The sequence below is a fragment of the Pangasianodon hypophthalmus genome, chromosome 26, assembly GCF_027358585.1.
Source record: "Pangasianodon hypophthalmus isolate fPanHyp1 chromosome 26, fPanHyp1.pri, whole genome shotgun sequence".
Taxonomy (NCBI): Eukaryota; Metazoa; Chordata; class Actinopteri; order Siluriformes; family Pangasiidae; genus Pangasianodon; species Pangasianodon hypophthalmus.
In genome coordinates this window covers 6,289,507-6,300,028 of record NC_069735.1, presented here as the reverse complement: position 1 = coordinate 6,300,028, position 10,522 = coordinate 6,289,507, and the positions used below count along the sequence as shown (strand labels likewise).

At 39.6% G+C, this 10,522-nt stretch overlaps 1 protein-coding gene across 1 annotated transcript; it reads left to right on the top strand.

Moving 5' to 3' along the window:
• Positions 1-102: 102 nt before the first annotated feature.
• Positions 103-9,664, top strand: grk1a (G protein-coupled receptor kinase 1 a). Its single transcript, XM_026932058.3, has 7 exons — positions 103-1,661; positions 3,906-4,033; positions 4,156-4,313; positions 4,525-4,608; positions 4,898-5,022; positions 6,078-6,279; positions 6,571-9,664. The coding sequence occupies exons 1-7, from the start codon at positions 960-962 to the stop codon at positions 6,858-6,860; spliced, it is 1,689 nt and encodes a 562-aa protein (XP_026787859.1). The 5' UTR covers positions 103-959; the 3' UTR covers positions 6,861-9,664.
• Positions 9,665-10,522: the final 858 nt, after the last annotated feature.

Sequence of the window (10,522 nt, the reverse complement as noted above, 5' to 3'; positions counted from 1 at the left end):
TTGTGTGGGCACAACAGTTGTGCACCTATCCCATGTCTTTTTATATATGGTGATAAGCACACAATTAACATGCATAACTCTGGGCAGGACTAACCACTCACAGGTACCCTCATTCACCCAGTAATGGAAATGTGCAGAGATTCGTTGTGGTCACCTTGAAGCCTTGGATAAGGCCATGAGATCTCAGCTTGAGTTTGAGTAAGATCTTGGTACCTTATCAAAGAGTAGGACCCAGCACAATGCAGAGATAAACTGTTTGGTTTTAGAGTTAACATTCAACACGGGAAGCAAATGCCAAGATTTTTTCAGTGAGTGTGTTACTCACTTAAACACTTTAGCAGAGTATTTGGCTTGAGATTGGTAGGAAGAAGCTTAGTTACAAGAGAGTTCATAACCCCTAAGATAATCTACTCCAGGGGTCAAGTGTGCCTCATAAAGGCCAGATATTGTTAGGAAAGTAATGTCACAAAGCAAACCAGAGTGATCCACTTGACCAACAAGCCATCTTGCTGTCTATTTTTAAGTATTAGAGTGAATTGATTTAACACATATTTTGGGTTTGAAAGTTGAGTCCTCAAGGGTTAACATGGGGAAGGTATTATGGAGTTAGGAGATAAGGGCTTTATGAAAGGTGATGAGACAGGCAGATCTGGGTGCTCGAGTGTCTGTGCCATAGGGCTTAGTCTTTCATGCTACTGTCTGACCAAAGCCCCAAGCTGGATTCTGCGGACACTTTCTCTGCCTGAATCCTTCAAGACGCAATTTCTCCAGGATTCTGAGTCCCCTGGGATTTGATGTCTGGTTATCCTGTCTATTTCCCTTTGTCTCCTTTATTGGCACTCTGTCTATTTGGAGAGAAGTGCTGAGTCCCAATGCTCAAGGCCTGAACCAGAATAGTTGTTTTTCTGCTCAATTAGTTGTATTTTCTCCCAGTCAAGTTCACCCGTTGAGTTGACACCATGGATATTGGTGGTCTTACAACAGTGGTAGCCAACTCGGCATACATCTCAGCTCGTGGAAGCTTCGATGGCACAGCAAACGCAGCAGCAAATCGGGACAAGAAGTACCATGCCAAGCTCAAACTGCCTCACATCACAGTATGTGAGGGCCTTAGGGAGACACTGGACCTCCAGTTTAACAGTATCTGTGTCGAACAACCCATTGGCAAGCGCCTGTTCCAGGAATACTTAGAAACAACTAATGAGTACAAGGGGCCCTGTCGCCTATGGAAGGATGTGGAGGAATATGACACGGCTGAGGACAAGGATCGTGTCAGTAAGGCTGCCAAGATCCTCCAACGCTACATGGACCCTGCAGCCAAGTACTTCTGTCCCTTTCTCCCTGAAAATGACATCACCAAGGTGAAAGAGCGGCATGCGAATGCTTCAGATGACCTGTTTGTTGACATTCTAGCCTGCGTTCTTGATTTCCTTAAGGAGGTCCCATATACCTTCTACCTGGAGACCATGTACTTCAAGAGGTTCCTGCAGTGGAAGTGGCTGGAGATGCAGCCCATTGGTGAGGACTGGTTCCTGGACTTCCGCGTGCTTGGGAAGGGGGGCTTCGGCGAGGTGTCTGCCTGCCAGATGAGGGCCACAGGAAAGATGTATGCCTGCAAGAAGTTGAATAAAAAAAGGCTTAAGAAGAGGAAAGGGAATGAGGTAAGAATCATATGATTTAGATCAGTGGGGCTTAAAGTTTTACAGACACCACTGAATCATTGTTGAGTCTGCGAGGATGCAGTATGATCAAATTGCTTGTCAAGTCCAGCAAATCCTGAACAGGGCTTTATTCAACATAATGGTTTACATCAAACATGGTCAGTAAACACCACGTGCCAAACTTTTCCAAAGTTTTCTAGTGAAGAGCACTGTGCATAAACCATATGTACTTATATACGTACAGTACGTGTCTGTTCTATTATATTAGGAAATGTCCTCCTAGTCTAAACCAATCCATGTACTTATTTAAAGGTAAATATACCAAAATCCAAAACAACTCATACAGAGTCTTTCACCTTCAGTTGAATGTCATCGTTACTCAGATCACAAGAGCTGCTTAGTTGCATAAGACTCGCTACTGTGGATTTCAAAGTGGCCCACTATCCTGTTCCGTAAGTGTCAGTAACTAAGCCACTTATCTAGTGTTGCACCTTACTATTATGTTACAGTGATAGGAAAGAAGTATTCAGACACCTTTTGTTTTTGTTATTTAATATACTTCCAGTTCACATATCCATTTCAAATTTACACACATCTTTTTTTCCCTACTTGTAAATATGAACAAAAAAGGGTGTATTCATAAGCATTAAAAAGATATACTAAAAAAAAGTATGTCTTAAGGTTATATAAAAATAAATCAAGTTCTAAATGCTGCACAGAAATGTTCTTGTGCAAACTGCACTAGGTGTGAGTATAAAAGATGTTGCCAATGTTTGAGAAGATTTTACACAAGTAGCAATCATTGTGAAGGTGATGGAGCTTCCTAGGGGACAACATTATTTAACAACACTTGAGTGGAAAAAGCTACAGAGCGATAGAAAAGACCTTAATCATCCCTGTCAGTACAAAATAGTTTGATAATATGCAGATGGAGAGTTGATTAAACCACAACTATTCATCCCCAGACAGGTGTACCATGCAAGGTTTCACAACACATACTCAGATTAATGATCAGATAAGGTAAGAGAGAAGCCAGCATTCAACTCAAAAAGAGTTAAAGGACGACCTGAAAGCAGCAGGAATAGCAGTTACGTAGAGAATAAAAACTACACCACAAACATGTCTGTTCCTGCACCACACACAAAACTCCTCTGCTTTAGAAATCAAAACTTTTTGAACAATATACTCTGGTCAAATGAGATATAAATGTAACTCTTTGGTAATAATTCAGCTTATCATGTTGGAGAAAGAAGGGTTGCATGTATGATCCCAATAACACCATAAGTAAGGAGGTGGGAGCATCATGATACGGAGCTGCTTCTCTCCAAACGCTACTGGAGCATTACACATCACTGAAGGAAACATGAATGGGGTGAAGTACCGGGACATATTAGTGGAGAATTTAATCTCAGCAGCCAAGGAAGTGAATCTGGGGAGAAAATGATGACCCCAAACATGCAGCCAAAATATCTCCAGAAGCTTAGCCAGTCTCCTGACTTAAATCCCATTAAACATTTATTTTGGATTTTGAAATTGCACATCCATCAGATGGATCTGCGTAACCTTTGGGAATTGAAGATTATATGCCCAAAAGGAATGGGCCAAAATTGAACCACAGTGGGATATATGTACTTCAATGGATACATGCACTGGAAGTATATTAAATAAAAAAGTGTCCAAATCAGAGCAATTGAGCATTTTGGCAACACAAATAAAAAATCAAATAAAAAGTATTATTCAAAGGGGAAAAAAATATAATTTCAAGCAATTGTATTTTAGCAACAGCATATCATTTGAATTAAGACTATGGGAACTAGATAATAAAGGCTAATAAAAAACAAACAAACTATAGATTAGTGGGTAAAGTGCCAACTTCAACATCTTTAAATATGGAACAGATTTTTCTAAGTGCTTTATTGCAAATATTAACACTGGGACATGAGAATTATTGCTTCTCTGAACCACTGCAGAAGATGTGTATACAATTGTGTCATACTTAATTGTATAATGGACATTTATGCAGCAAGGAACCTGAACCTATGAGCAACATTGTAATCAAACACTGAACCGAAGAACAGTTTCTTAGGCAAAATCATTTCTAACAGAGAGACAGCTTACATTTACTCATTCGTCTATGTTCTTACAGGTATTAGGCTAGTTTTAATTTCACACCTAATGCAAACATTCCATTAAAATGTGATGTGTGGAAATGATTGATAATTTGAATATGTTGGTCTTGCCTAGGGTGCCATGGTGGAGAAAAGGATTCTGGCTCGTGTTCATAGTAGATTCATTGTTTCCCTGGCCTACGCCTTCCAGACCAAAACGGAACTTTGTCTGGTCATGACCATCATGAATGGAGGAGACCTGAGGTTAAGATCCAGTCCTCAAGAACCTCTATATATGTTCACTACTTCAGTACTTCAAAACTTATATGCCTTTAAGGTGCTTAAAGCATATCTGAAATGAGATTTTGTGCTTACTTTGTTCTCAGGTACCACATTTATAATGTAGATGAGAATAATCCAGGCTTTGATGAGCCCAGGGCATGTTATTATACAGCTCAAATCATTCAAGGGTTGGAGCACCTTCATCAGAAGAGAATCATCTACAGAGACCTGAAACCAGAGAATGTTCTTCTGGACAATGAAGGTAATAAGGGCAGTCTTTTTTCCAAAATTGCTGCTAGAAACTGGTGGCATTTAAGAAGATCTGTGACGTACAGTACAAAGACGTACAAAAATGACGGACACAGTGCACTTAATGCTTTTGTAATACTGTATAAACATGGCAGTGATTGTTGTTTTAGTTAGGACTGCAATCTTTGACGTTTGTTTGCCATTGTGCTGATGTTTGTTCAAAGGTAATGTGCGTATCTCTGACCTTGGTTTGGCTGTGGAGTTAGCAGACGACCAGGAGAAGACGAAAGGCTACGCTGGGACTCCAGGTGTGTTCTGAAGTTCCAGTTGGTGCACAAATCTCAGAATCTCCCTTTTCTGTTTTGTTGCTCTGCATCCTGGATATAAATGATTGTATGATTGATTGTAGACCCTCATAGTGAGCATGCATGATTGGCCAGAAAGGCAGAGAACCACTGGTCCCAGTTAAACTGCAATAACACAATATCACAAAAAAAGGACTCCTAGACATGTAAATTGTGTTATCAAGGCCATTCTGTGAATGTATGAGAACACTTCTGACCTTTGACTTTTTTCTTTTCTGAATTTTGAATTCAGGATTCATGGCCCCTGAGTTGCTGAAAGGAGATGAGTATGACTACTCTGTAGATTACTTTACTCTTGGAGTCACTCTCTACGAGTTCATTGCCGCCAAAGGCCCCTTCAGGACTCGAGGAGAGAAGGTGACCAACTACATTTTTACACAAATTTAACCTCCAAGAACTGTATTTGTCTTGTGATTCATAGATCCACATGATCTACACAATTTCGGAGAATGGATCAGGAAATAATTCTGTTTTACACAATTTTCCACTTATACCAAAAGGTAGTTGTTGTTTGCTTTTAAGATGTTTGCTTCCTAGTTTTTGCACTGGAGATACAAACATAACAGAAGTCTATCTCATCCACAATCTCTACATTTTTTAAAAGTATCATGGTTGATTTTTTTTTTTTAAGTAAATAGACCAATAAAATAGACAGTTCTAAAACAGTACATATGCATATACATCAAGATATATAAAATAAAGGTATAAAATAAACTAATAGAGAGAGAACTACTGATGTCTAATGGTGCATGATAATCCATTCACCACAAAAACAGCTACTATTTCACCATATCATCAAGTATTTGATGATGGTGTAAACTTGATTTCTCACTGAATCATTCTTTTCTCATCACAGTCTGACAGCAAAATGTGAATGATCAGAGGTTTTTCAAATCAGGTGCACTGGATGAGGAATCCATGGTCACAAGACCTAAACCAGGGTTCCCCAATTCCACTCTTGAAGGGTCGGAATCCAGCACAGTTTTGTGCTTTTACTGTTTCTAAGTGTATTAGAGCAGGAAAATCTCTGTGCTGGACCCCAGCCCTCCAGGACAGGAACTGGGGAACAAACTCTGACCTATAGGAATATGCTGATCAGATTAGCATGATTGATCTCACCAACTGATTTGAAATTACCACTCATATGTTTACAGTTCTAAACATTTAGCTAGGACCGCCTCCTGATGGGGGTATTGTACAAATGAGGTTCGAATTTCAAAAACTCCAAGCCTGAATTCAGTTATGTAGAATAGTTACTTCTCTCACTGTGATAGGCATTTAGCGTTCAGCAAAATATTCTTGACTTTCAGCTTTTGTTTTCAACCTCTTTATATCTAATCTCAGAATAAAACGTCAGCTAATATTCTTTGTTTGCATACTGATTGGAAAAAAAATGATTCTCTTTCGCACAGGTGGAGAACAAAGAGGTGAAGAAGCGCATCCTGAATGACCCAGTAACCTACACAGAGAAGTTCAGTGAGAATGCGAAGTCCATATGTGAAGCCTTGCTAGCTAAGGAAGTGGACAAGAGGATGGGCTTCAAGAATAGGACTTGTGATGAGCTGCGTGCGCACCCTTTCTTCAGCAGCATCAATTGGAGGAAGCTGGATGCAGGTATGATAGGATGGTACCAATGATTTTTTAAAAAGGGGCACTTTGGGAAGACCCATGTATAGATATTTCTACTCTAGAAATAGGCTTGTTCCTAGTCGGAAGACAGACACTCGGCTCTGTCCCTCTACTACAGGAAGTTTCAGTCAAGGGTGTGGGGTCAGTTGGAGGGAAGGGGTTTTCACTGTGGATCCAATTCACCTGGCAGCCAGCAGAAGGCTCTAAAATTCACAAACTGCTCTTTTAACTGTACTATATATTGAAGTCATAATGTTGTCTCCTTTGTTCTCATAGGAATTCTGCCACCTCCGTTTGTCCCTGATTCTAAGACCGTGTATGCCAAGGACCTTGATGATGTGGGAGCATTCTCCACTGTGAAAGGAGTCAACCTGGAAGATTCGGATAAGGAGTTTTTCGATGAGTTTGCCTCTGGAAATATCTCCATACCTTGGCAGGAGGAGATGATTGAGACAGGAATCTTTGGCGAGCTGAATGTGTGGGGTCCTGGAGGCACAGTGCCCAACGATCTACGGCGTGAGTCTCTCCTGGAGCAGCCAAAGTCTTCCACATGTACCATATCATAAATGCTTCTATATAAAGAGAACTCTTTCCCCTTTCCTTAATGTTCTCTGATTGGGTTGATGCCTGGACATAAAGAGATTCAGGAATGACCAGAAGGATAAAGTTATTTCATGTTGTCATGTTTTTATCAACAAAAATGGACTGCAGAACAGCTTTTAACAAGCATTAACATGTTAATACAAGCTTTGAACAGATGAAAGAAAAGAATTGGTGGTGCATTGATGAGTAACACTTATTCCACAGCGCTGTTGAATTTTCGATTCTGTTGGGTCACGACGGTGTTAATTACTTTTCTGACAGTAGTGCCAGCTCTAAGGCAAAACACAGGTTCTATTTCACCCCCACCAGGGGCAGTGTCTAACACCTGAATATCCTCTAGTGTACATGTGCACATGTACTGAGACCTTCAACAAGTGATGTAGTGTTTGCTGGTTCTACACAAAGTATTTTCTTGTTCAGAAAACGAAGGCAGCACCCGTCCTATTCTAGGCCAGCTTGGTTCCTGAAAGTCCTCTCCTTTTGCATGCTAGCATAGTCAAATGTTGTTCATTCCATGTAGCCAAAAGACAGGTCAGTAGATCTTGCATCACAGCATGTCTCAGACATCACAACGCTTGCCAGCAGTATGCAAGTGGGTTGCTCCTGTACACGCGAACCCAGTTTCTATTGAGGATGCTGGACTTGTTGACTGCAGTCATATCAGTGGTTCCCTTGGGCCTGCTGGGACTGAGGGGCTACTTGAAATCAGGGGCATGTGGCCAAATCCTAGGCTCAATCAACAAAGATGCAGTCTCATCTCAATGAAAGTGGTACAGACCCATAAAGAGATGGTCACCATCACCAAGGATGCCTCCTTCACTGGATTGGGAGCAGTGTGGTATCACAGGAGGCATGCCGACCCTCAGTGTGAAGTCAGAACACATTAAACTGCTGACTATTGCGTTCTGTCTAACTGTTCTGTGACACTTTCCATTTGGGCAATTCAGCAATGGTGAGGCGCATAAATCACCACAGATGCACAAGTTAAAAAAAATTTGCTCTCCACGTTATATGGAAGCTCTTCCAGTGGGCTCAATGATGGCTAGCCTCACTGACATGTGAGTACAATGGGGCTGCAGACATGCTGTTCAGGCAGCACAGAGTCGTGCTAGCATTCAGAGGTGGTGCAACAGGTCTGGGAAAATTTTGGCCAGTGAAAGGTGGACCCTTTTCCTGGTGTCTTGTTGGCTCATTTTCCTCAGCAGAGTGGGAAGGTCCTCAGGGACAAGATGCACATTCCTACCTCCTTTGCTGATTCTGCCCATGCTACACATAATTCAGCAATCAAACCACAGAGTTCTGCTCAGGATACCAGCATGACCAGTGAAACCGTGGTTCTCACTGCTGCTTATTCTAGTGGTTGGGACACCCTGGCAACTCCCTCCTCAGGCAGACTTGTTGTCTCAGATGAATGGGGAACTGTTCCAAAAATGCTGTGTGCCCTGTTGATTGCTGCCCAATGCCCAGTGCTGCCTAACCCTCAAAGTCAGCCATAGGTGAGTCAGTTCCTCACTACGTTGTCGCAGAGGGTATCCAGATGTTAGACACTGTGTCTGGCAGTCAGAAGGGGTGAAATTCGATTCTATGGTCACCCAGTAGGCCCTCGGTGAGTAGGTTCCAGGAAGAGAAGTGGTGTGGTATGAATGTGTTTATAGCAAATACTACGTCACTGTCACTAGTGTTTATATTAATGCACCTACTTATAAAAATTATTGTTTCTATAGTAACACCTCATTCACAGTTACTTGCATGGCAGACACACAACATAATCCAATACTAATAATAAACAAATGAATCCCTGTGTTGTTATTTAACAAGGAAAAACATATAATTGTTGATCTGTCAGTTTCACCCGATGGGAAAGTCTTCAGGAGAGAGGGCTCTGTCAAGATCTTTGACAAGATCTGTTTTTTTTTGTTTGTTTTTTTTTTTGTCTTATTCATTTAAAGAGAGAGAAAAAAAGGCTTGTGAGGGAATAACTGTTTATAGCTGCTCTAATATAGTGATAACAGGAATTAACTTGTCTCACAACAAGTTAAATGTAACTATAAACGGTTTAAAGAACTGACATGTCATTGGTTAATAAATTTAAAATTGTAATCCTTGGCAAATTGCTGTGGTACAAGAGGAATAAAACACTTTGCGATGTGCTGTTATATGATGTTATACGGTGTGATATGGAAGCGGAGATAACGCATCGCCGAAGTTGATTGATTATTTTCCCATAACAGCGCACCCTGTCATGTTCAGCTAGCTTGATTTCCATCATTCAAAGGTACCACAGTTAGGAGTTTAAAGGGTTAAAGGGTTAATGTACTGTACTAATGGACTGTCATTACACTGCTGTATTTTCTATGTTTATTATGACTATCCTAATTTGCATATTGCATCAAAGCTGAGAAGGATATGAAGGTTACTTTATCAGCCTTAGTGAATTAATTTCCTCTCTTGTAAGAATTCACTATACAGATATCTAAGGGTATTGTAGGGCTATTTAATCCAGCAGAAAACTGTCATGTATGATGTTTTGGATAATGAGGAATAAAAAAAAGAGGTGCTGATGACTAATTACACAGGAAATGCTTGTGCTTTTCATAGTGTTTTATTATGGTTTGCTGAGTGCTCCTGCCCAGATAAGCTTATTTCAGCCCACTTAGATCATCCTTTTGTGTAAAAAGCTGTGAATGAATGTTGATTGTGCAAACAATATTACAATGAATAACCATTTTTTGAATTATGCAATAGGTATCACATTTATTCAAATAAATATTTTGACAGAAATGTGCTGATTTTGTGGATTTATTTCATTCAAACATACTTACATTGATACTCACATAAATATATTATGGCATACTAGTGTAATCACTTCACTTTATAATAAAGTTAAGCTATTAGATACTTTTATTTAGTGAACCACCAGGCATAGTTGTTGTAAGGTTATATTGAGAAAAATAAAAGCTGTAAATAACCTCCAAAACACTTGGTGGCAGATTCAAAAGACCTTTAGTACAAAGTAAAAAAATTGTTTAGGCCAGTGTTTCTCAAACAGACCCCCAGGAGTCCATGTTTATTTTGTTACAGTGGTGGAAATCCACCATCATCAAAGTCTTGTTTAATATTTAATACTGAGTTCTTATACATATTAACCTATTTGACTGGTCACTAGAATTAAATGGTTTAATTCAAACATTAATAACTGAAAAAACATGTAGGCCTATAAATAATATAATAACACTGTATTATTACTAATACTAACTGTATTAGTTTCTCATATATATATATATATATATATATATATATATATATATATATATATATATGAATTTCACAATCAATTTCAATTATAATGTTAAATGACTTTTAACCATGAAGACATGGGGTGTTAAGGTTGGAGTAGAAGAACTCGAGTTGTTCAGTATGGAGATATGGGTGTGATAGTCAGATGTCCACAAACTTTTGACCATATAGTGTATCTTTTCAGTAGCTGCATTACAGGGTCATGGTAAGCAGCCAGCAGTGTGTGTACTTACTGAATGTAGGAGAACCCGAAGGTATTTCGAGAAAACACAAAAATTATTTCAAAAATTATTATTATTATTATTATTATTTTTAAGAAAGACCTCAC

Bases quoted from the DNA above. Each gene is read 5' to 3' on its own strand.
- grk1a (XM_026932058.3), top strand. From the start codon at position 960: ATGGATATTGGTGGTCTTACAACAGTGGTAGCCAACTCGGCATACATC. The intron at 4,609-4,897 runs GTGTGTTCTGAA...TTTTGAATTCAG, and splicing joins AGGCTACGCTGGGACTCCAG to GATTCATGGCCCCTGAGTTG. The intron at 5,023-6,077 runs GTGACCAACTAC...TCTTTCGCACAG, and splicing joins TCAGGACTCGAGGAGAGAAG to GTGGAGAACAAAGAGGTGAA.